This window comes from Hippocampus comes, unplaced genomic scaffold (genome assembly GCF_001891065.2).
Source record: "Hippocampus comes isolate QL1 unplaced genomic scaffold, H_comes_QL1_v1.1 scaffold113, whole genome shotgun sequence".
Lineage (NCBI taxonomy): Eukaryota > Metazoa > Chordata > Actinopteri > Syngnathiformes > Syngnathidae > Hippocampus > Hippocampus comes.
In genome coordinates, this window is record NW_017806160.1 from 1116008 (window position 1) to 1142018 (window position 26011).

General features: G+C 43.6%; 3 protein-coding genes and 1 long non-coding RNA gene across 9 annotated transcripts; 2 read left to right on the forward strand and 2 right to left on the reverse strand.

Annotated features, from left to right (window-relative positions):
- Positions 1-5312: 5312 nt before the first annotated feature.
- Positions 5313-11868, reverse strand: cbx5 (chromobox homolog 5 (HP1 alpha homolog, Drosophila)). 3 transcript variants are annotated; one of them, XM_019895619.1, is made up of 5 exons: positions 11327-11868; positions 10603-10787; positions 9906-10131; positions 9666-9766; positions 5313-6216 (listed from the first exon to the last, which is right to left on the reverse strand). In XM_019895619.1, the coding sequence occupies exons 2-5, from the start codon at positions 10731-10733 to the stop codon at positions 6075-6077; spliced, it is 600 nt and encodes a 199-aa protein (XP_019751178.1). In that variant the 5' UTR covers positions 10734-10787; positions 11327-11868; the 3' UTR covers positions 5313-6074. The 3 variants fall into 3 exon arrangements, with proteins under 3 accessions (XP_019751178.1, XP_019751177.1, XP_019751179.1); XM_019895618.1 differs by having other exon boundaries at positions 11339-11858; XM_019895620.1 differs by lacking the exon at positions 11327-11868 and adding an exon at positions 11117-11243.
- A 147-nt stretch (positions 11869-12015) lies between these two features.
- LOC109531350 (heterogeneous nuclear ribonucleoprotein A1-like) lies at positions 12016-15394 on the forward strand. 3 transcript variants are annotated; one of them, XM_019895612.1, is made up of 11 exons: positions 12016-12148; positions 12656-12772; positions 12848-12994; positions 13085-13295; positions 13374-13463; positions 13538-13612; positions 13681-13725; positions 13813-13935; positions 14007-14123; positions 14195-14256; positions 15346-15394. In XM_019895612.1, the coding sequence occupies exons 1-10, from the start codon at positions 12137-12139 to the stop codon at positions 14245-14247; spliced, it is 990 nt and encodes a 329-aa protein (XP_019751171.1). In that variant the 5' UTR covers positions 12016-12136; the 3' UTR covers positions 14248-14256; positions 15346-15394. The 3 variants fall into 3 exon arrangements, with proteins under 3 accessions (XP_019751171.1, XP_019751169.1, XP_019751172.1); XM_019895610.1 differs by lacking the exon at positions 15346-15394 and adding an exon at positions 14428-14779; XM_019895613.1 differs by lacking the exons at positions 13538-13612; positions 15346-15394 and adding an exon at positions 14428-14779.
- A 138-nt stretch (positions 15395-15532) lies between these two features.
- nfe2 (nuclear factor, erythroid 2) lies at positions 15533-21601 on the reverse strand. 2 transcript variants are annotated; one of them, XM_019895608.1, is made up of 4 exons: positions 21412-21601; positions 20317-20395; positions 20095-20226; positions 15533-17063 (listed from the first exon to the last, which is right to left on the reverse strand). In XM_019895608.1, exons 2-4 carry the CDS (start codon positions 20362-20364, stop codon positions 15804-15806), a joined length of 1440 nt encoding a protein of 479 aa, XP_019751167.1. In that variant the 5' UTR covers positions 20365-20395; positions 21412-21601; the 3' UTR covers positions 15533-15803. The 2 variants fall into 2 exon arrangements, with proteins under 2 accessions (XP_019751167.1, XP_019751168.1); XM_019895609.1 differs by lacking the exons at positions 20095-20226; positions 20317-20395; positions 21412-21601 and adding an exon at positions 17916-19849.
- Positions 21444-25127, forward strand: LOC109531355 (uncharacterized). The gene is made up of 2 exons (XR_002171156.1): positions 21444-21524; positions 23683-25127. It is a non-coding gene; the product is annotated as an uncharacterized LOC109531355 (long non-coding RNA).
- The last annotated feature ends 884 nt before the right edge of the window (positions 25128-26011 follow it).

Consider the following 26011-nt stretch of genomic DNA (forward strand, 5'->3'; position numbering starts at 1 on the left):
GCTGCTTAGCATTAGCGGCGGGGGGGTGGGGGTGGGGGGGTCAGTATCTTGCTCGACGAGGCATTGACATGGTCACTAGGGCTGAGGATCGAACTCAAAAACTCTGACCCCTCCCCCCCCAAAACAAAAGTAAACGTAAAAAATAAAATCTTTCTTGAGGATTAACAGTTGAGTTGTCCTGTTCAAACGTTTTTAGTCTTTGACGCTGGTCGTCGTCTGTAGAATACTGTTATTGCTGTCCCACGTGGCTAGTGAAAGTGATGTCGTGCATACCACTCGGTAGTCCACTCGCCTTGCAGCAACACAGCTCTTTTTTGTCAATCACCCTCAAATGAAATGACCTTTACATTGGAGAGACTCCGCAGCCTTTGCACATGCAGATACATGGCACCGCACACTGTTGGAGAGCAGCTTCTTTGGGTGCAATGTCAGTAGTTCATTTGCTTCTCCGGCTGATTTGAAAGAGGTGTCCAAGAAGCGATCCGTCAAAATCGGAAAGGCATCTGGAAACACAGGAGGAGGTTTGAGGCATCACCTTTCATCATCTGACAAAAATGTCCTGGCGTTTGTCCTGTGTGACTGAATGACCAAATGGTGTGCAGGAAGGTTGTTTCATTCCCCACGGTGGGCACCAGCCGCAGCATCCTATTGGTGACCACCCCCAGGGTACACACACCCACCAGGCATAAATGGGGAAACTCCACGCCTAAAAACCCAGACCCAAAGAAGCCTTTTGGACTCATGGGAAAATCTCTAGGACAAAAAAAGAAGAGCCCAGTTGCCTCAAGCATCTACACAGACTTCCAAAGCTCTTTGTGATGTTCCATCAGTGGGTTTTATCCCTCTCCGGTTCTGCTTATTCTCTGTCGACCAGTCAACAGACAGCAGAGGGTGCCGAATAGTCCAGGTTATGTTTTGCCAGTGGAACTCCAACTAAGTGCATTCATTCAGCCCTCCTGGTGGTGGCAACAAGGCTTTTTTTTTACAGTGTGCGCTTTAAATGCAGAGCCTGCTGATTAAACATTTGCCACCCCCAAGCGGAGGCCATTGTTTTGCATCATTTTTACTCCTAATTGCTATAAGAATGAGGATGTTGAGCTTGTCTAATGGGCATTTCCAAGCGCAGTCGCAGTCGTCAGACACGGTGTGGCAACAGCCTGAATCACAACGTGTAATTTGGCAGCAGGGGACAATGAGCTAATCTTGCAGGAGACCACGTGGCCGCAATTTAAAACCAATCAAGATGCCTTTGCGTTTTATCGGACCGCCACTCGAGCTGTGCAGTAAATAAGAGTTAAGTTTGTATGGCACAATTGTTGTCTGTGTCTGTGTGCAGATGTGGGTCTCATTTCAAGGATTCACAGCGTGCACATTTCACTACAGATTTCACACATTTTGACATTAATAGAGCCGATTGATCCTTTTGCTGCTGGTCTGCCAGTAATTAGGTACAATTATGCCAGCGGATGATTTCTCTACATGTATTGAAGAGTAGATTTACCGACCATCATTAGCAGAAACAGCGTGGCTTTAACTGAAAGAAAAACAGGCAGGCACACAAAAGTTATGGCGCTGGAATTTGTAATCCAATTATCTCCTTCTGAATAAAACACCGCAGCGATTTGCTGTGACTGTGCGATGGCCGAAGTGGACTTACTTAATACTCTCAATCTTTTTTCTTTCCCCCGCTCCCTCTTTCGGCAAATGAATTTATGGTCTAATTAGTGGACAAGCCTCCAGATATGAACGAACACAAATCACCGCTCCTTACCAGTTGGCAGAAAAATGGCACGGGATAATTGAAAATCTAGAAGTGGATCAATATTTAGAAGCCCAAGGTTACATGAAGTGTGACATTACAATTAAGAAGGAAATATGATGCATTGCATCCGCAGGCAAATTGGTTGCTCCCATTTGATGTAGTGGCTAAAGATACCTTTTTACTGACAACGACCACAACGAAAATACAGCCGAGGCTTTCGAACACATGTTTCTAACACATGTGCGCACATGGACGGCTAGCTTGTGAAATATGTGCCGTTTCAGTCTCACATGAGTACCTTTAGCCGCATCGGCACGCCCAAACACACATGGACAGGGCTGATGGTCTCCTGACGGGGTTCCAAAAAGCCTCCACACCCACCTCACAAGGCCCATCCCGCCCGTCTCAAGCATTTACCTCTGGCCTGTTAAAAATGATAGCAGCTCATAGAGGGCAAGCATTAGCATTTGCATTTTATTGGAAGCGCCGAGATTTAGAGCGGAGGATATATCAGCTCTGAGCAGGCAGAATTAGTTAACAATGCATTACCTGCCTTTTATGGCAGCTATAACTCTTCCCCCCTGGTGGAGAGAGGAGATGAGGGAGTGGGGGTGGTGTTGGAGTGTGTGGGGGTGCTGAAGGGGGAACAGAGCCAGCAGTGGGTTGGCCTTGATGCAGCGGACGGGGGGGCTGCCGGGCATTTGGAATGAACCAGATTTGTCTCGGGTGCTTTAGCGCACGTAAAGTGTGATAGCCACCCAAATTAGAGCATCACGTGGCAATCACCTTCACACAGATCAGTGCACCAGTCATTGCCACTGCGCTTTATATCAGCAAGCAACAAGGTAAATGGACACACACAGCTGTGGGTGGGATGTGCCTGCTTGATCACAGCATGACACAAGCCGGTTCATACGGTGACCGCCGTGTTCCCCTTTCCAACACAAATAGCTGCAGTGTGCCGCAGTGAGGGTGCAATTGTTTTTTTTTTTTTGTTTGTTTTTTCCGGGACCTCTTTGAACGTGCTGTCTAACACTGATTAGGCCCCCACGCAGCAATCGCTGTCCTCACCACAGCTGCACAGTAGCTCCCCCAACACTCATCTGGTGTGTAATGTGCAACTAGGGGAGCTTCCTCTATGACGACAATGCCCTGTGCAACTCATTTGCACTGCAAGTTGGGAGTGTGTTTGAAGCGCAGAGGCTGCTGTGAAATCTAATCGAAGACAAGAAGCATGTGCACAGTGTCAATGTTTACTATGCACACCACAACACAAGGAGATTGTTGATGACTGACCTCTAATTGTTTTCAAAATTGTATCAAAGAATTTGAGACAATATCAATTGCACTCAGTGGCCACATCATGAAGAGCACCTGCAAAATCTAGGACAGTAATCCCAAAGTACTATTACAAGTACCAGTACTTTTTATTTCGACCTTTTATAGAAAAATGAAGTGATGACAGTGCAAGTAATTACACAGTATATTTGTGAATGCTGAATGTTTGCTGTGGTGTGCCACTGCAATGCACTTGATTTGAAGCGTGTGTGTGTGTGTGTGTGTGTGTGTGTGTGTGTGTGTGTGTGTGTGTGTGTGTGGTGAGCAGATTTTCAAATTGAAAAGCAAAGTATGACAATCCAAAATGAATGTATCAATAGCGTCTTTCAGACTCGTGCTCAATACATTTTGAATACTTGGAATTTTTATTTAAGATATCTGCAACATACCTGACTTGTCAAAATGACAGCTATCTCTGACTGCCAAAGACAAATTACGTCACTTTTGACATTTCTCATTGCATATATCTACAAATCACTTGCAAAGATCCGCCAGGGAATTACAGATATCTGCAGGTAAATGTGGTACTAGGTATCTGTAACTCTAGTCTAGTTTGAGATACCTTCCATTTCATTCGACGACGGATGTCTACTGAAAACTTGATCTACGAAAAGGGACACCAATATCCTCTTGAATCGGGGCAAATTAAAGATCAACAGGAATTATGACGAGTCGAAATCAAGTTGTTGATCTCATACTGGAGACATCCATACTTCACATTGTGGATATGCGCAGCTTTCATTTTATACAGTTTATATCCGGAACAATAGAATCCCCCAAAAATAGAAGAAGTGACATCATTTGTTAGAAATGAAATTGAAACGATGCTGCAGATATCTTTTTTTTTGACTTGACAAAACTGAATTAAAAATATGCAATATGTCAGTGTTTGAAAAAGGCTTGAAATAAAGGTACGCTACTCCTACCCGAGAGTACAACCAACGTAATGAATATGCTGTTTAATTTGACATTACCCCTCCCCCCCACAAAAAGGGAGGGATGATTGTAATTTATCCAACAGCAGGAACAACATACAGCTTCTTTGGATTCGATGTTTAAATGACTATTTTCACGTAAGGAGTAACACACTGAAAAAGTTAATCAGCATCAATGTGCCTTGTAATGGCAAATGGAGCATCGGCTTCTTCGCCATACATGACATTTTCCTCATTTTGACATGTCGGCTATAAAGCAACGAACGGTTGAGCATGCCCGCACTGTGCCTCTACATGTGTTGTTGCCGCTCGTGAGCAGTAGCCCTTCCCGGAGTGCCACTGTGGGTTTTTTTCCAACCAAACCTGCCAGCCAGGGTTGGTCAGCACTCTCCCAAGCTCCATTAAACAGCCTGCTGCTTCTTCCCTTTGCCCATCTTAATAGTCCCTGGGACTGCAAATTTACTAGTGACCTTTGCATTATAGTTACAGCAGAACAGGCTTTTTGCTTGGGAAATTCCATCACTTCAGATGTAGCGGAGCAGCTCTTTCTATGCATGTGTGAAGGCTAAAGAGTCAGTATAAAGGACATGAAGAGAGAGGGGTAGGGGTTGTTGAGAGACTGAAGGGTATTAGGTTCAACAATTGTCACAGTTTATTGTGGTGAGCACAAAGCAAAATCAAGTCTTAATGGACATTCCTATTCCGACAGCATCGAATTGAATCTGACTTAGGTGGGGCTGCACTTGGTGTAAAACTCATTGGTTCCAATTACACACACACACACACACACACACACACACACACACACACACACACTACTGATATAGTACAAACAGGCATTAAAGCACTGTGTTGGATTTATATTGACAAAGCATTCAAACCTAAAAGGCATTGATTATATAGCAGATGAACGTTGAGGTGAAGAACAACCGTTTTGTGGTGACAAGCTAGTATGCGGGCCCAACTTCATTAAGCTCGATAGCAATGAGGGGGGCGGGGGGAAGATATGGTTTATTTTGTCCAACAGTGACACCTGCTGGGGATACAGGCTGACCCAAGACATTTCCTCCCATAATAACTTTTGCATTCCTGTCCTCAGCTTGGGATTCTTCAGTTTGCATTTTGTTCAACTGTTCCACCAAATTCATGACTTAACTATGACATTATTGGCACAACTTCACTCACTTGCACTGTGTAGTTGGAAAAGTAAAAATAATTTTTAAAAAACTCCAGCTGAATGCATTTTAAAATAGATTACAATAAAATCCAACAGCAAATTCAACATTGAAACAATTTATTCAAATATGTTGTCATACTGTTCTGTAACATCACAAAAGGAACGACTCACTTTTTGTTTGAAAAGTTTGCAGTGTTTAAAAACAAAAAACAAACAAAAAAAAAAACAAACGTAAAAAGACTCACACCATATTATCTATTGAAGGCTTCGTTGCTAAGTAAAATAAAGCTCAGTAAAAACATATTTGGCCCTAAAAACTAGTTTGGAACACATGACACCCACTTAAAATTGTCATCCATCTTGGAAAACAATGTTTTGTCTGTAAAGATAAAATGACAGGAATCACTGACGAATGTTAACTAATCCAAGGATTCTCTTCAAGCCAGGATACACCTGATCAGGTAACATTCAAAAGCTTTGAGTAAAAATGAGTAATTATCCACTCATTAAAATTGACATGATATCAATGCGAACATTTCAAAATGAAAACTGCAGGCTTGCCATCAGCAACTCCAAGAGTCAAGAAACTAAGCAGTTGGACATTTTCGGCCACAAGATGGCAGACCGGAAGCGTGGCTGACAGATGCTGCAGCTTCTCATTGGGATGCAATGAAGTGTGCGTGTGTGAGACACCTGCTGATAAAAAGACTGGTCTAAAGAGGACGACGCTCTGTGTCCACTGGATTAACCTCTTTGCTGGACAATGTACAGAGTATGGGATGCTGGGGGGGGGTTAAGAACGTCTGTCTGACTCAAGGTTGTCCGTGTCGCGGAGTTTTCTTTTCCTGTGGACGTGAGCAACTCACGCACTGACCGCGTCCTTCTCCTTCTTGTCGCCATCTTCGTGCCAGGTGAGACGTTCCTCATAAAAGGCGATGACGATCTGCGGGCACTTGAGATTGGCGTCCTTTGCCAGCACAAGATCGGCCTCATCAGAATCTTTCCTGTTGGAGACGAAAACAGTTAACCATTCATTCTGATTAGGAGTCGTCCATCTCAACGCCTCAGTCATTAGGGAAGTAGAAACGGCAGAGTGAATGGTTGTTCAACTTTATGTGCGATGCGAGTGACCACCTCTCAATCAAGTTGTCTGGGGCAGGCTCAAGCTCACAAGGAACTTTTGTCGGAGTGCTAATAAGATTTGGGCTTGCTTCAAATTCACATATTTTTTCCTTAGGAATTTTCCTGAATGAGATGACCTGAAAGCACTTTGAGGAAAGGATGTCTACATCTGAAAAATGCTTATGAAAGGTGCCTCGATGTGACCTTCAACGCCGCCCCCACCCCGCACTCATTGTTGGTTTACTATTAACAGCCCAAAATGTCACGCATAGGGCCTGGGGAGGGGGGATCATCCAACTCTGTTGTGTTAACCACAAAAATTGATCGAAACAAAAATGTATGCCATGACACGGTTTTGAATACAGTACTTCATTTTTCTTTTGCGGTAACCGGAACAAATGTTTGGCCACATTGGTGTTTCCGCATGGACATTTGCACATGCAGATGAAGATTGCTACAGTTTGTGGTCACTTTAAACAGAAAACTGAGAACAAAAATGGTCTTATAACTGTTACTGCAAAGTGAAGTGCGCGGAGCTTGGTGACTTGAACAAGGGAATTGTGAACCGCGTGACAATGGCAGCTCAGTGGCCAAGCATCTTTCACTGAATTGTCGTGACCGCTCAGTGCATGTTCAAGCCTCTCCAGCTCACTTAGCTCAGCATAGCTTGCTGCCTACATCTAGGGGCTGAGCAGTGATGATCCTGAGAGTACGGTGATGCGAGCATTGTGGGAAATGTGAACAAAAAATAAATAAATAAAGAGCAAGCGTTTCAGTCACGGCTGGAACTTTTCTTGTAATAAATTGGATTATGAGTGTTGTTGGTGGTTAACGTCATGATCGGTTTTTGCTGAGCAATTCTATTTCCAAGTGTTTTTGAAAGCATCCTGCGACTCACAGAAGGGGAGGAGTGACTGTGACAGCAGTGGAGTCAGCAGACTTTATTGAGGACTTTGTTCGTGTGCTTCTGGCTGTTTTCTGTTTTGGTGTTGGCTACAGCCCACAGCAGCCGCGTTTGTGATGGATAATAAAAGTTAATACAAACAACTACTATCTGCTGTCACGTCCTTCATTCCAGTATTTCTTTTTTTTTCTTCAGTCCTAGCATCTACAGGGGGCCATTGGAGAAGACACCCGTGAGAAACAGCAAGCACAACAGCAGATGATGGCTTTCACGAAAATTGAAATCAAAATATTTTTAAGTGAGAATAGTGTTAATATACGTACATCGTAACATAAACCTTGGCAAACTTGAGTGTTATTTGTAGAGGCGTGATTATCATTGTCCAACATTTGACAAAAAAATATATAAAAATAAATTGGCAGTGTGTGAGTGTGGCTGAGGGGTACTGGATGGCCAACCGGAACACAGGAAGGGCTCAGTGAGCCTGACTTCGAGGAAATTCTGGTTCACCATCCAACGTCCCAGGAGTGGGGCGCAGTGCTCCATTAACACTGTGTATAGTGGGTATGGGGTGCTGTTGACCTGGACTATGGACACTGTCAGTTGGTGGGCAGAATACCTCGAGGACCTCCTCAACACGCCTTCATTAGAGGAAGAAGAGTTTGGGGACTCTGAGGCAGGCTCTCCTATCTCTGGGGTTGAAGTCACCGAGGTGGTTAAAAAGCTTCTCGATGGCAAAGCCAGAGGGGTGGATGAGATCCACCCGGAGTTCCTCAAGGCACTGGATGTTGTGGGGCTGTCCAGGTTGACACGCCTCTGCAACATCACATGGTCATCGGGAAGAGTACCTCTGGATTGGCAGACTGGGATGGTGGTGGTCCCTCTTTTTAAGAACGGGAACCACAGGGATTACACTCCTCAGCCTCCTTGGTAAGGTCTATTCAGGGGGTGCTGGAGAGGAGGGTCCATCAGGAAGACGAGCCTCAGATTCAGGAGGAGCAATGTGGTTTTCATCCCAGCCGTGAAACAGTGGACCAAATCTAAACCCTTAGCAGGGTCCTTGAGGGTGCATGGGAGTTTGCCTAACCAATCTGCATGTGCTTTGTGCACTTGGAGAAGGCGTTCGACTGTGTCCCTCTGTGAGTTCTGTAGGGGGTGCTTTGGGAGTATGCTTTACCGAACCCCATGATAAGGGCTGCTCGGTCCCTATACAACCGACGTCAGAGTTTGGTTCGCATTGCTGGCAGTAAGTGGGACACTCGTTTCCAGTGAGGGTTGGACACTGCCCTTTATCACCAATTCTGTTCATAACCTTTATGGACAGATTTCTAGCCACAGCCGAGGCGTTAAGGGTGTCCGGTTTGGTGACTTCAGTGTTGCATCTTTGATTTTTGCAGATTATGTGGTGCTGCTGGCTACTTCAAGCCGGCATCTCTAACTCTCACTGGAACAGTTTGCAGCTAAGTGTGAAGCGTTTGGGATGAGAATAAGCACCTCCAAATCTGAAACAATGTTCTTCAGTCAGGAAAGGCTGGAGCGCCCTCTCTGGGTCGGGGGAGGAGATCTTACTCCAAGTGGTGGATTTGAAGGATCTTGGGGTCTTGTTCGCAATTGAAGGCGGGATGGAGCGGGAGACAGGTAGAGCAGTCTGTCGTGGTGAAGAAGCTGAGCCAAAAGGCGAAGCTCTCGATTTAGCTGTATGTTCCTGTGCTCACCTATGGTCACGAGCTATGGGGTCGTGATCAAAACAACGAGATCCTGGATACAAGCGGCCAAGATGAGATTCCTCCGCAGGGTGTCCGGGCTCTCCCTTATAGATAAAGTGAGACGCTCGGTCATGCTGGAGGGGTTTAGAGTCGAGCTGCTTCTCCTCCATGTCATGAAGAACCAGATGAAGTGGCTCGGGCATCTTATTAGGATGCTTCCTTGGTGAAGTGTTCCGGGCATATTCCACTGATAGGATACCCCGAGGACGACCCAGGACATGCTGGAGAGAGTATGTCTCCCAGCTGGCCGAGGAACGCCTTGGGATCCCCCGGGAAGTGCTGGAAGAAGTGGCTGGGGAGAGGAAAGTCTGGGCTTCGCCCCGCGACCTGACCCCGGATAAGTGGTCGAGAATGGATTTATGGTGTATGTGTGTGTGTCGGTGTGCAACTCGAGTAATCAAAGGAATAATCAATAGAATAATCGATTCCAAAAAGATTCCTTCGTGACAGCCCTTGTGACCCTTAATCATTCAAGGCATCACACCATCATCGCCAAATTTATCAACTGTGTGACAATGTTGGTGTAGAGAAGCAAAAGGAAACTATAAAACATAAGCAATGAAGAAAGACAGATGTAACATGTGTTTGAACAGAACAAGCTCATGGATAATATGGACTCATAAAAGCTGTACTGAAATGAGCAAGCAAACTTAACACATACCACTTCATTAGGAACATCAAATCACCACACGAGTCTGTTGCTCCAATGATTTTCTCTGGTTCAAGGCCCTTCTCAAAGCCACGGGCCACTAGAATTTCTTCCTGAAATATAAAACAAAACAAATACTTTACATGGGGGAAAATCTTCTGTAGCTAGTTAAATAGGAATAAATATTTTCCCATCATATAAGGAAATCAGAACCAGTGCCGAACTTCACAACAGTGACGATGCAGTTATTACCTCCTTTTTCTTTTTAGGTTTGCTTGCCCCCTCATCGTCATCATCGTCGTCCGAGCTCCTCTTCTTTGAGCTACCCGAGTCTTTCACACGTCCTGAAGGGGCTGTGCTGGGCTTGCTGGCTCCACAACTTGGAGTAGAGCTCCCACTTTTTTTGTAAGTCTTCATAAACTCCGAAATGAGCTCTGGGCAGTCCAGGTTCTTCTCTGGTTCCCATGTGTTGTGCTTACTGAGAGCAAATCACAACAAGGTGAGTCGGGGCCAATACAGACACGAATCAAGAAAAAAAAAAAACATCTTACACTGAGAGGCGAAGGCTTATGAGGCTAACTCTTTGCAACAGTTTGCAACCTTGTAATAAACCCTGACAACATTCGGCTGCATTCAAACACTTACAAGCTTTCGCTGGTCAGTGTTGTACAGGCTGAATTTTCTTGTCTCAGGGCTTTATATTGACACAGGGCTATGGTAGGGAGTTTCACTCAATTGGGTTTGTTTTGTTGGGCCAAACATGTATGTGGTATGCACTTTTATTATACAACCTATAGAAAGTGATTTGTGGACCCTAGCTGGTACCAATTCACTTATGGTCTCACCACCCAAAAACACAGTTGTAATTCAATTCCTCATACACAGCCCCTTTAAATCACACCTGTTGTTCGTTTGTGTGTACCTTTGTGGAAGAGGCAACAAAACTTACTCTGAATATCCTTTCCACTTTAGAAAAAACTCGACCCTTCCTTTCGTCACCCTCCGGTCCAGCACCTTCTCCACGACATACTCTTCTTCATCCGATGATGAGGAGTCGTCTTCCCGAGACTTTTTGCCCATTGCAATGGTGGTTAGCAGAGAGCTTTAGACGATGTTCACTTGAAGGCGCACTTCCTGAAAATGAAAAATTAAATTTGAAACACCAAGAGTGGCTTACAAAAAAAAATATATATGATGCTGTTCTGGTTACCAGAAAGACCAATACTTTCTTGATCCCATAGCGGAGAAATTGACCGGTTACAGGCGGGATCAATAATATAAAACATTATGGAACGCATAAGTACTAAGGAAGAAGGAAAATAAACAGGACTTAGAAATAGAACTAAGTTGAAAAAATAGGCTAACTCTGCTCTGGGGTAGCATTACGATAACAAGTATTACGGGCATTTGTTTTATCGGCGGAAATACAAGGACCCGAGCATCGGATAAAACGACATTTTTATATCTCTTCCTAGCAGCAAAAATAGCAATCGCCTGCATTGCCGTCACCAAGACGTAAAATAAGAATGCAACCATGCTAGCTCGCTATTCAATGGGCACAGCAAGGCAAACGTGCTACCACAGTTTGCCTGCGCGCTAGCTCTTCGCCAACAAACCAAGCGCCACATCAACATAGGGGTAGTTCCACCCATGCTCTCCGCCATGATGCTTACTATTTTGCTTACCGCGTGATCGCGACGAGCATCCGTTTGGACCGATTGTAAGGGGGGGAAATGCTTGCTTCTGGAGGCTAATTTAGCATGTAGCCGAGACCACAGATAGGTACTGTGCGCTTGCTCGTCCCAGTGCGTGAAAAGCGCGCCTTCAAGCTCACAATGAACGTCTCCGCCCCTCAGTCAGCTTGTGACCCACATTCGCTGGCCGCTCCAGTCACCGTCCCTTACAACCTTTTCAAGCGTTCTGTCGTCCATTTATTATCATCATCAATCTAAGATCGGTGATTAATGCGTCAGTCAAGGGGAAAAATCGCTCGAACACTGCTGATGTTAGATGGTAGGTGGTAGACACCGACATAAACACTCATAACAGCTAAGTGCGTATCCCCACACCAACCCAAATGTCTCAAATGAATTTCGTTGAGTGCATCGCAAATGAAATAGATTAGACCTATTTGAAAAATAATGTGTCGGTATTTGTACTGGTGTGGTATGTGAGTAAAATGATACATTTTACAAAATTGACACTGAATATACTTGAAGAGACGCATATTTGCGTCGTCCGCCAAAAACGCCAACGCCTACCACCTTTGCGATTGGATGTTATTTACGATTGACGGCCTTTTGTCCAATGAAGACCCTTGTTTAAGTGACATCAAGCGCAGCGGGAATCGCTGACCAATCGCTGAGTCAAAGAGGTGGATCTGTTACTATTTATTGTACTGTTGAGGGGCAGTCTTTGCTTGCCTGACGCAGTTCACCGTTCTCAGTGAAATTTCCGCGTGTCTCCTAAAATTGTTCTGCAAGATGTCTAAAGATGTGAGTACCTCGTTGTTATTACATAGAAGGCTACAAACAGACCAGCTGGCTAGCTATATTTTTGGGCGACTTTACTCCTATTAAATACGCGACACGAACTGCAGCGCCGCCATTTTACAAGAGCCCCAGTCTCGTGGTCTATTGTTCGTGTGACTTACAAGTGGTTGTAATTGACGATGTTTGTGATTTGTTTCAGGCATATCGGAAATTAATAAAACAAACTGTAGTTGTACTAGGTAATGATTTGCCAGTGGTTTCGGCAGTAACTATTCATCATCGACACATTAGCCTACTGCTACAGTGCTGTGGCGTAATGGCGGCGACGTCGCCCTCCCCCACCCAGTGCTTGACTGCACCGTGGAACCTTGGCTGTTTATTCCGATGTGTTTTATTTACTCGCTGAAATAAAGCAGCGCAGAGGATCAATGTTACTCTGAGCATACATCTTGTAGAACGCTGTCGCCATGCAGTATGTTGACTCATGGCTAACTGTCTCCTTTTGTGTAGATTCCACGTGAACCAGAGCAGCTTCGTAAGTTGTTCATCGGAGGGTTGAGCTTCGAGACCACAGACGAAAGCTTACGAGCCCATTTCGAACAATGGGGTAGTCTTACTGATTGCGTGGTAGGTGAATTAGTTGTAATGATGTTGTTTTCAGTTTCTCAGGGGTACTCTAGAATGATCTCTTCTTCCACGCAGGTCATGAGAGATTCCAACAATAGGAGATCCAGGGGTTTTGGTTTTGTCACCTACTCATCCGTGCAAGAGGTCGATGCTGCTATGGCTGCCCGTCCCCATAAGGTGGATGGAAGAGTGGTTGAACCCAAACGTGCTGTCTCCAGAGAGGTAAAAACCTGTAGTATTACAATGTTTGTGGTTTTGGTCTGATCGATAGATGGCGTGAGGATGTGGGTTGATTGATGTCTCCTCTTGCAGGACTCCAACCGACCAGGTGCTCATGTAACAGTGAAGAAAATATTTGTTGGGGGTATTAAGGAGGACACTGAGGAACAACATATGCGTGACTATTTCCAGCAATTTGGCAAGATTGAAGTCATTGAAATTATGAATGACCGTAATACTGGAAAGAAGCGAGGCTTTGCTTTTGTGACTTTTGATGACCATGATGCAGTCGACAGGATCGTCAGTAAGTGCAATTGTCTGCGGTTAGGAATGATTACGAAAATGGCTGCACACTTAACCTGCATTGTTTGTGTCTCTGCAGTTCAGAAATATCATACCATTAACTCCCACAATTGTGAAGTCAGAAAGGCCCTCCCACGGCAGGATATGCAGTCCTCAGGAATGCGAGGAGGTACTCGCTGCTTCTACAGCATGCATCATCTGGGCATGGCATACCTTGCTAACCCTTGGGCAATACTTCAACAGGATTTTCAGGTGGTCGGAGTGGCGGTGGCGGCGGTGGTGGAAGACCCTATGACTATGACAGAGGTTATAACCAAGGTGAGCACAGTGTCCACCGCTGCAAATGTCCAATGTTGCCTTTTGTTGACCTGTCAATCTCCTTCCAGGCAGCAGGGGTAGATATGGAGATAGCCATTACAACGGCAATGATGGTAAACATGTCATCTTTGGTTTTGACTAAACTTAACCTACGCAGCTTTTGACTACTGTCCTGAAAGCTAAAGGCAACTTTCTTTTAGGCTATGGAGGTGGCCCCGGAGGTGGATATAACAATGGAGGGAGTCGCGGTTATAACCAGGGCTACAACCAGGGAGGCGGCGGTGGAGGCTATGGTGGAAATAACTATGACAGCAATGGTTACGGTAAGTGCTGTTTCTTTTGTGAGACCCCGATATGTTTGGACTCTAAAATACCTAGGTAATATGTTTTGCAGGCCACTGTGGAGGAGGAGGGGGTGGCAACTACAACATGGGTCACTATGATTCCCAGTCGTCTAACTTTGGCCCAATGAAGAACAGCTTTGGTGGCGGTGGTGGCGGCAGGAACTATGGTAAGTAGTTAGATGGACTGTACCCATTGTGTCATGTATAGAAACTGAATGCACATTGATTGTGTTTTAAGGTGGGTATGGAGGAAGCTCAAACAGTGGCTATGGACGTCAAGGACGATTTTGAAGTGATGGAGTGAGTATGATACTAAGGCCACTGGCTTTCCAGTCTTTGTAGTCGCAGGGATCCGTTTTCAGTGCTCATACCAATTTTTAAACAAAGAAAGCAACAAAAAAAAAAACACTGGATCTCGGGTCGTATGAAGTCAGTACACAGTTAACAATGTTGTTCCGTATTGTTCAACAGGGCTGAGTACTTAGGAGAGGAAATGACAGCAAGAGGAGAGCAAGGAGAGGAAATGACAGGGCAGCGGCAGGTGTACCTCCTAAATCTGCTCAGCCAATCATGTGGCAGGTTACTGTTGCTGCAAGAGATGTATACTAGAGTTAAAAAAAATCTTGGAGGGTCTTCAATTAAGCGTTTTTGTCTTTTGATTTTTTTTCCCCTTCTTTTTGTAATTATTTTTTTTTAATCTGTTACTGCAAAGTCAGCATTCCAATGAGGGTTTTATGTAGATATTTTGTCCTTAATCTCTGGTTTTATTTGTAAATGCATCAAAGTTGAGCTGAAATAAACAACCTTTCAGTCTTTTTACAAACTCTTGTTAGCCTCCTTTAGTGGTTTTGGGCAGAGGGATGGAGTAAGAATTGATGCATACATCTGTGAGCAGACCCGAATGACTGAGCATCCATCTAGTAGTCCTCGACTGGTTGAGGGATGACAGGTGCCGTGCAAAAGGGTTGGACGCAGTGTGTACAAAACGTGACCCAAGATTGCTACACAGATCATCTGGGGATGCTAGCTTACATGCAGTCTTTGAGGCTAGCCATGGAAGCCAGCTGAGGGAGAGAAGTAGCAATCATCGCCAGGATCATTGAAGCAGGGGAGAGTGAGAACAGAAGCCTGAGGGGCTAGCAAGGCAGCAGCTACCAAAGGCTTAAATGCTGCCTGTAGGTAAGACCAGACTTCTCAACTACTGCTAGTACAACTTGCTTTGTCATGTAGCTGTGGTAGTCAGATGTGTGGCACAGTAATGATTAAACACATTTTCACAAGAATGTTGGTAAATGGGGATCCTAATTCCATTTTGTCTCACAATATTTGCATGCTGGGAATAAATGTTAAGTGCATATTTAAGGATTTTGACTCTGTTTCTCATTTCAGATACCATACCAGTTTGTGCTCAGCGGACCAACTTCATATAACTGACAATTTAAAAAATCAGGTATAAGTGCTATCGCGCAAAAGGCGAAATGGTTTTTATTTGGATATGCATGTGGTGAAGATGCATGCATGCACATTAGTTGTGTTTTTTTTTTTTTTTAATGTGAAAATGGATCACGCACACCAGTTATTGGGACCTTTTATTTGTGCTTCACCAATTTTGAAAGGAAGCAAAAGTTGATTCTCTGACCTGGTGTTTCTCTTGCAGGACTCTGGAGAATGACTGCAACTTTTATTTATTTTTTTTAAGAGAGACCAATGTTTTCCCTTTTTTACAAATAAATTTTATTTTCATAAAGTGATGGTGTTTTTACTTATAAAATATGAAATGTGTTGAATGGTAAAGCTCCATAGGTGGCACCCTAACACCAACAATTTCCATATCGCTTGGTCACATTTCAGCATTCTTTCTTGTGCATCATTGTGTGAGGCACCAGATATGTTTGACCATCCGCCATCTGTTGCAAGTAGTACTCATCTATTGAATATGGTTGTCCAGTTTCATCTCTCAGATGAGAGAACACCTCTGCATAGAGTTTAGTGAGGTGGCACTTGATGTATGTCAAGCTACGCTGGAATTCTAATCTCTGTTGTACCAGGTCATCTCTTTGAACCTGCAGCTGTCCCAACTCCCTTTCAAGGTGAATTATGCTATCCAGTTTGCGCTTGCGGCAGTTTTGAGCTGCTACCTTGTTCTTGCCCCGACGCCTGATGTCCTTGATCAGTGCCAGTTGGGCATCAGTCAAGGTGTGCTGCGTGAGGAGCTCGTTGAAGTCATCCACTGGCAGATTGATGATCTTTTCCATTGTGAAGGGGATCTTCAGTGCTATGGCCCGCCTCTCATCCCTGCTGGCTGGTGCCTGGGGGTTTCCATAAGATTTTGAATGCATGCTGTTTTGCCAGCTCCCTCTGCTGGAAAATGCTGAGCTGTGGAGTTCACCCATAGTCTGATGTTTGGTTGCCCGAGGATTCGGTGCATCGAAATGTGAATGGCTCAAGTGGTGTTGGGTTGTGAAATAAGATGGTTGTGCTCCTCTTTGCAGATAGGAGTCGGAGTGACTCTGGTATTCAGTCTGGTAGTTGTGTGCTCTTCTGTGTTCCACCATGCCTTCTGGTTCCCCATCACTGCATGCAACAGACATGTCCGCACTCCTGTAACCTGGTACGCCAGCGGCCAAGTTTCCCGGTGAGGCCAATGGTGGACTGGAGCCCAGCGAGAGGCCAGAGTCCGACTCTAGGTCGTCGGCAGAATGAGCAAATGAACTATGGCCGTGTACTGTCCACATCATGTGAGGCCCAGCACCCCGAGGAAGACTGCTGTTGGGCCTACTGTCACCTTGACTGGCACCAGGTGAGCTCATCTGCCCTGTGAGAACCGCAGTCGATTGGTGGGCGTCCGATGAGATGGACACCATTCTTTGGTTGAGTTGTGGTCCTGAATTCTCGTAGAGGGACGCTGCATTGGTGCCTCGTCTGTGACAGCCTGCGGCTTCTTCAGAGTAACCACCATCGTATTCATCCATTGTGCCCACATCAAACGCAGCAGGGGTGGGCTCAGGGTGGCAGTGGGCAGCCTCGTACATGCCCAGAGAAGCCGCTGGCTCAATGCTTTGGTATTGTTTTGTTTCATAGGAACTTTCACCACATGTCTCTAAACCCTGCAACAACAATAACAGCAATTCACCAATAATGAAGTGATCTGTGAATTTGATTTACGAATGATACATTTTTAACTGGGAAATTATATACAAAACTCAAAGAGTTAGGGCAGGGGGGTGTCCAAATCATGGCCTGGTGGACATTTGTTTTTTTTTATTTATTTTTATTTTTTTTAAGCAGTCTGTGAGTCATGTTAGATGTGACTTGCATTGAAATTAAAGATGATGGAGGGACGGGGGATCAAGGATATATTTTTTGCTTCACAGTGGTAAATAAAGATAATTCAGTTTTGTATGCAAATATGGTTTGCTCCACTTTCTGCTCCATGTCAAGGTCTGCTTTCTGAACCTATATTAATAATCATAAAGCAACCACTTCTTTAGAAATTGCCTTTCTACAGTTTGGTCTTGTTTTGGATCTGAATATAGAGCTGAAGAATTGAATTGTTCCTCACAGCAGGGCGGATCTATTATAACGCGATGCAGGGGGGCGAGCCACCCCCATATCCTCAGACAGACCTGAAAATATTTAGCTTTTAGCCTTTAACGATATTTAACAACAGTTTTCTCCAAGATAGCTATAATAAAAATACACAGTGGTGCCTTGACTCACAAATATCATTTGTTCTGCAACTCCACCCCTAACTCAAACCAGTTATCTCAGGCTTTCTACAGTGAAATGAATTTCCATGCCATTAATTGGTTGTGAAGAAATGGTAATTAAAACCGTTTCTTGCCACTGGAGAAACCGGCATCAAGACCATCCACACTCAACACCCTCCAGACACACGGCTGTGGTCTTCTTGTGCAAGACACGAATACACCGAACTGCTCCATAAATGGCAGCCGTACCTGTTCCAGCACGTACCACGAAGAGTGTGTGTTTGCCGTGTCTACTGCTATTGGCCAAGTGCAGAGGTCAAAATTTGTGCATATTTGTACGTGCATAATCCAAAAAAATATTATTCTTTTTCTTCAAATGAAGCCAAATGCCACACACACAGTGTACTGTAGTAGGTTTGTATGTATTGCCTTTCAAATGGCGAGTGCCATTGATCACTCCTTGTACATCTCCACTATCTCCATGCCACCCTCACCAGCTGCTGCTGCAGTTGTCCAGTAGCTCCCTCAATATCTTCCAAAAACATCAGCTTTTTAATGGCGCAATCACTTGCACTTTTCACTTTCTTGGAAGCCATATTGAAGTGACAGATACCTCAAATATGTGATGCATGCAGCGAATGCTGTTTCCCTTATGTGTGAGAGAAAGCACAACTGAGTGGTCTGCACACAGTACATATCAGAAAGCACAGTTTGCAAACTCAACAATATGGCACCAAGTTTTAACAAAAGCACTAAATTCAATCATGGTTTGAGTTCTGTTGCACCAAACTTTATACCTTGTCTAAAATACCGTAAAACAGATTACATTTAAACCTCAATTTAATTTGTACTCCCAAACCATGTTTAAATGTAATTCTGTGGCACCAGAACTTTAAACTCAAGTTTAAACTGTGATCGAGTATTAATTCTCAACTGACGGGTGCATATTTTTTTTTGGGCGCATTACAGCAAAAAGTCAATAATTTGGTAGACAGGGTCAATCTTCTTGAATTTTATGAGGAAGGGGAAATTTGGGTGAGATAAAAGTTTATTAATCAGTTTGAATTAAAAAAAAAAAAACAGATGAACTCATTTTAAACTTGGTTTTAGTCATCTCTGATTAGAGCTAATCTTAGATCAAATTAAACCTGGTTGGTGCAACCCAGCCTACGTGTCCGAAAAATCTGTTTGGACACCAATTTGTTCCAGGTTTTACACATTATTTGTTTTTGGGGTTTTTTTTCATTTCACTGGAGAGGTAGGGCTTCTGAAGTGCACTCATACCCCAAGTCGCTGCTCACAAGTCAAGACCAAAGTCAACATCTTTGTATCTCAAAACTTTTTTGGAGTACTCACATGTCAAGGAACCACTGTATCAACAATATATATTTGCTTGATGGATTGGTTTTTCATGGTTCCTAAATTACAAGTTAAAGAATTGCAAAGCGGCCTTCAAATTTCCCATAGGCCGCCCTCAGAGGAAAAAGTTTGGCCACCACTGCGTTTGCAATTCTGGGTGAAATTTCAGGATGGACCTAAAATGTAGTGGCTGCAGCCTTAACAGGGAAACTTAGTTTGACCTCAAAATTTCGAATTTTGAAACTGTCCAACAATGTTTCAGTAGTTTGTGCACAACTTCCCATTTTCTAAAAATGATCTGAGCACCAAAATAACAAGAGCAATGACCACTGGGGACCAATACAGTTCCTGCTTCAATTGAAAGTGATTTGTAAGCGGTCGTCTTAATCATGCTGTTCGCATTTTGTCATCATGAGACAAAGATGACACCCGACAATTGACCTGTTCTCAACAGGGAGAAGCCACTGAGCTTCAATATTCTTGGTCTGTCATCAGCTGTTTGCAACAGAAAGACTGGTAGAGTCACAGAAAGGCATAGAAGTGAACATCCTGGGAAATGTATCGGTCGATTTATGAATCAAACACCTGTTGTCAATTTTGCAGTTCAGGTTCTCGTTAGACAACATAAAGTTGCGCAAAACATACCGCAATCTCTGCTAGTTGGATGTGCGCTCAAAATGTCACAGAAGGCCAAATTAGGCTCCCCTGTCAAGGTTACATTGCATTTTAGGTTCAGCCTGAAACTTGACACAAAACTGAATCTTTCCAACTTTTTGTGAGTAGCGTACGTGATATACTAGGATCCTATCAATATGCGTACAGTGTATTTCCCCAGTAAAACTGAAAAATGACAATTCAGTGGGACAAAGCACGATAGAGAAAGTGATGGAAGTCGAGTCCTTTGAAAACAACAACATCCAAGATGACGTTGAGGTTTTTTTCTCATTTAACACCCGGAGAACTCTCAGATTTCCAGGAAATATACTGTCCTTACACTTGGGAGCAGCATTCACAAGCAAAAGCTTCATGCAACAAATAAACGTGGCCGTAAAAATTCTTGTGCAGATACCTGCAGTTCTGTTATGGCCATCAGTTCTTGCCAGGCTGCGTCCATGTCTGAGTGTTGAGCTCCATGAGATCTACCCCCGAGGTGATTAGCAGGCACTCCCCAGCACACCCTGCTCGAGGGGCAGGCTAATACCTTGAAACAGAGCAAAAAAAAAAAAAAAAAAAAGTCATTGTAAATGCTGGACAGTGCAAGCCGGGCTGTAAAGGTCTTTGACAAACCTACCTCACAGGTTCTGCTTGGTGGGAGCACGTAGTTGGCTGTTGAACACATTTAGGACACGCACTTGTTCCAGGAGTTCAACCTTGTAAGGATTCAGTTTTCATTTAATATCCAATTATCATCAACTAATCTGCCTGTGCACATACTACAGATTTAGGATGTGGACATACTCAAAAATAACAATTGCCGCAAAGTTAACAGTGCCATGTCGCCCCGTCTACTCTTTATTGAGGATCAGGCATGCTCATTTCTGGTCGTTTCATTTTGGTGAAGGCTTTTTGGAACACATTAAGGTTCCTGAGCAGTTGGCTCCGCCCATCAGCTGTGCCAACCAGTGATAAGACAATCTGCAGGGAAACAGCATATTCTGCAAGACCGGCGGCGGTCTGATGGAAGTGTGCGTACATTTCTTGGAACACTGGGGCCCTTGTACACTAACTATCATCGGAATACAATATGTCGAGATTCTTGGCTGTTGTTTTACACATTTGCATAGCCTTGCTATTTACTGTACGTTTGAGTAAAACGTTTCATACTAGGCCGCCACGTTGCCAAAACTGGAGCATGGAAATGACTTGTCTCCCACCTGTTCGATTGCGTATGGTTAGTGCAGTTACATTTGAATGGAATGTAAATGATCAGTGATCGGCATTGGTCACTTGCTGTCAAATCCTATTTCGGGTTTTAATTGGCTCATGTTTTTGCTTGTAAATAAACGGCTGAAGCCTTTTGGGAAAGCTTTATTAAAGGAACTTTGAATGTTTCATAGACCGCATGACTGGTAGATAAGTCATTGAGCAAAATATGTTTTAAAATTATACACTGCCATTTTATTGTCATAAATAATGGCAGTGCTGCATATTGTGAAACCGCTTCCCAAAAAATGCCTGAAAATTATGCAGAAATAAATACAAAAGGTCGCATTGAAATTACTTGGTGACTTTCATTAGTAAAAAAAGCTATCAAGCAATTACTAAAAATGGACATGCAAAAAAGTCCGGTCATCTCACATCAAGCAACACAGTAAGTCATATTTAGTTGTGAAATGACTAGGATTATTTTCCAATAGGAAGTGTGTCAAAGTGTGAGTCAACATACCTGAGCCACATTGTGTATATGTATGTCTTCAGCTGGTGAACATGTCAGAGGATCAGCACCATCTTGTTCTGGACTCTGTTTGACTCGCACAAAAGTGGGACTCCTCAGATGCGGTATTTCCTATCCAAAGTGCCTGTTTGTCTGTCTTTGTTCAGCGGCGCACTGTGCCACAAGCAAAAGTGGGACGGCTCTGAGCACTCAAAGGCAATGTTCCCCTAAAGTAGTTCTTGCGTCCTTAATAGCACGCTTGCACCCCAACCTCCAAATTTCCCCTTTGCCCACAAGACAAACCACAAACCAACAGTCTGGCATGAACCACGTCAATGATTCAGGCACTGCACTCAAGGGAGCTTTGCAAATCCTGCCCAGATATGTGAGCAATAAGGATCCCACTCGTGTGATGACAACATAATAATGACAAAAAACAAATGCGACCAAAGAGCGGTGTCCTTTCCAATCCTCCCAAACCAATGGTAGGAGTTGAGTGGCGTGGAACACCTGGAGTCAGAAGAAGACTTCTTTGAGCAGGGGGGTGTGAGATGGAGACTGAGTTGAGTACAAATGGAATGTACACCCTGAGACACGTAAGAAAGACCACATTGTTCCTCTACCCGGCAGAGCAAGCAAGCAAAGCATCAAGGCAAAGTGAGAGTGAGGACAAGGGAGAGAAGGGAGGACACTGTGTCTTACATAGTAACCATTCCTTTAGCAAAAGCAAAACAATATTTTACCCTGATTGTAATGTGCAGCAGAAATGCTCTGTGACAGCAATCACAACTGACTAGGATTGATGGGAATCGTGCACTAGCAGTTAGAATGTCTGCGCTACAATTAAGAGGTTATGGGTTCAGTGACGTGCGGTCAGGGGAGGCAGGTGAGGCTGTGCCTCCACTGTTATCATGAGAGGAAAAAGAAACGAAATAATCAAATCACACATTTATTAATATTTCTCCTCTGTCCTTTTTTGGTGTGTTTCTTAATGTATTTTGACCCTTTTTAGAGTAAAAATGGCAGAAAATTCAGTATTTCCTGCTTAAATAAACGGAGTCTCCTCCGGAGACGAGAGGTGAGGCATGGACAGCCGATATGACCCCTTTGTGGAGTTTGCCTGTTCTCCGCATGCTTACAAAATTTTCTTCAGACACTGCAGCGATCTGAGACATTTCAAAAACAGGCATGGTAGGTTCACTAAAGAGTCTTAAAGGTCCATAATTGTTGTTTGCCAATATGTGCCTTGCTTCCATTGTCTGGTGACATGTTCAGCGTGTATATGTTTCAAAGGGTGGATACGAGATAAAAAGCCAACACATCCCCGTTCAAATGTCCGTTTTTTGTGATGGAAAAACAATGAGACAATCAACCTGTACAACCCAATTGACAAAAAGGTGATGCGCCACCAGCCAACGTCAGTACAGGTCAAAGAAAAATCTGCAATAGAAAGCACAAAAATGTCAGGAAAAGCCTACCGGAGCAGCTGGACTTCATTTGGGGTTAATCAGAGGCACTTAAAATGCTGGCATTTGTGTCCTGACGACCATTTAACGCGAGCTTGAATGTGATTAGTTCAGACTTGTGCAAGCAAATTATGTGAATGATTTATTTTCATTTCGCCGCATTTTCTTTTGTGCCCAGCAGCATGTGTACGCTAACAGTAAATCCAAGGCCATTTTAAAACAGAGAAATGCTAAATATGCACTTTCAAAGTTAGGAGCAAAAGAACAAGATCCCGGTTAGAAGTGGCCGAAATGCGGTTCCGGCTCGCTCTCCATGAGAGATAAGGCGAGTTGAGAGAGAAGGCAGATGAGGTGGCAACCCAACCTCGGATCAGCAGAAGAAAATGAATGGCTGGGACAGATGTAATTTAGTATTCAAGTACACACAACATTTTTTCTCAGACTTTCTCATTTCTTTTTCTTGCTCATTGATCTTTTACAACAAATACAAGGAAAGTAAATACTGTATTGTACTTGAAACATTCTGTAGTCAAACTGTATTGGCCACAGGTATACATTTAATGCAGAAGTATAAACGCATATAAATGCTTTAACATGAGAAAAACACACAGAATCATACAAAAAATAACAGCAATAATAATAATCATCATATTATTATTATTTTAATAATATGATGATTATTATAACACTGTGCTAAACATGTGCTTTGAACGTTTCATGAAATAAATCACATGCCAGTACTACGACTTAAGAGAGTCTCTGCATTTGCAGATATGTCACAAAATATCTTTTAATTGTTCAAAACTTTACGATGTAGGCGTCTGACAGAGTCAAGCAAGGTGAACATGTACCAGGAATCAAGGAAGGGACTTCCCAAGTACTTCCCAGCTTTCCTCACACCAAGCCCCTGACTCAACCACCGGCACCACAAGCCGCCAACACAACCATGTTATTACCGTGACCTCACTCAGCACTTTTGGATATGGACATATGGACACAGTTCCCAGGTCACCGCCCACCCGCCTTCTTTTGTTTGTTTGCTTCAATTATTATATAAAAAAAAAGCATCTCTGAGTTCCCGTTTGCCTGTCAGCTTTTTTTTTCTTTAAAATGTGCTCACTGCTGAGAATAAATAGGCATGTCTCGTTGCTGCTTGTGTACAAATTGGCTGACAAGAAACATGGATCCTGTAATGTATATGTATATGAGTGAACTGAGTGGGGTTACCTTAAAAGGAGTCTTTCTCTTTTGTTTCTGAGAATATCTGTCATGTATGGTTTTCACACATCACAACTCCAGTGGCAGCAAATGAGGAACCTTCAGCTACAGTTCGCTGAACGTCCCAAGATAGCCTGCATCTATTTCAATGTGTTTCGATCAAGATAATGGTTTGCAACAACTTTAAGATTTCGTAATTCTTATAGTTGGTTGATCTTATCTACAATTAGAAACACCCACCCAATTGTGAGCTTTTTGCGTGTTTCCACCCAATGGAATTGAAAGAAAACACGATTTGAGTTTGGACTTTCAGGTTTGATTTCAAAGGTTTCGCCCCAAAAATTGCCATTTACTTTTTGGGGAATTTACGACATTTAGCGCCAAGTAGATCAACTGCCACAATTGTAAATGCCCATGATACCTTAGTATCAATCTACAAAGCATTATCCAATCAGTTAACAATGAGAATAATCGAGGAAAGAGCTTGACTGCCCATTTATTTTATCACATCATCACCGTACCAGCCACAGTATGCACATGCCATAACACTACCGCCACCATTTTTGATGGATGCTGTGGTATGCTTTGGATCATGAACCTTCTCCATATTGCATGCAATTATTCAAATCCAAATTGCCTTTGGTTTCATCTCAAGCGTTGCTGATTTTTTTTTTGTAAAAGTCAAATCTTGCTTTCTTATTCTTGAATGCTTTGAATCTTCAGTGCTTTACGCCTTTGTGCTCCTCTTGATTGTAAATGTTTATAATGACACATTTACTGTCTCCATGTAGAATATTCTTGACTTCTGTTGATGTGAAACCATCATGTTGTCGACAAGCTTGTTGCCAAATGTTTTGGAATTCAAGTCTAGGCTACTGTAAATGCCAGTGGCCAATTCAGCTGCTGCTCCTTTTTTTTTGATACCTGCAAAGTGCAAAGCTCTTCATTTAAAGCTCACATTTCCTTTTGTTCTATTTCTTATGTTGTTGCTGTATTGAAGCAAGAGCATTAAAAATATGATTACTGTAATCATGTTTGGGTGAACTTGACTGTGTGCAATTATTATTCTGAGAACACAATAAATACATTGAAAATAACATTAGATATCTATGTACAGTATGTAGAAGAATACGTGTAATGCATGTGGAATACTTGTGTGCAGCGATGAAGAGTGAAGGCAGGGAAAGGAGGATGTTGCTTAGCGGACGTTCTGCTTAATGCTGATAAAATGAACTCTTGATTTGAAGGAAGGAACTAAGAAACTTGTGGTTATGCTGGCACAAGGTGATGACAATGAGGCTAACGTCATTCTGTATTTATTATTCTTCATCAACAAGCACAACAGCTCACTTCATAATTGTCAGACCACGTAATTAATTGTTTCAAAGATGTACTGTGTGAAAGATCACACCATTGTTGTCTCTCTCTCTCTCTCTCTCTCTCTCTCTCTCTCTCTCTCTCTCTCTCTCTCTCTCTCTCTCTCTCTCTGTCTCTCTCTCTCTCTTTCTCTCTCTACATACAGTATATGTAGTGTAGTGTCCCTACATACTGTACATGCGTGTATATGTAGTGTAGTGTCCCTACATACTGTATATGTAGAGAGAGAGAGAGAGAGAGAGAGAGAGAGAGAGAGAGAGAGAGAGAGAGAGAGAGAGAGAGAGAGAGAGAGAGAGAGAGAGCGGCCCAGTGGTTAGCGCGTTGACCTCACAGTGCAGAGGTGAATGTTCTCCCTGTATATACAAGAAACCCCCACACAGCTGTCTTCGGGCAGGAGGCGGGGGGACACCCTGAACTGGTTGCCAGCCAATCAATGGGCACACAGAGAGGAACAACCATCCACGCCCACACTCACACCTAGGGACAATTTAGAGTGTTCAATCAGCCTGCCATGCATGCTTTTGGAATGTGGGAGAAAACCGGAGTACCTG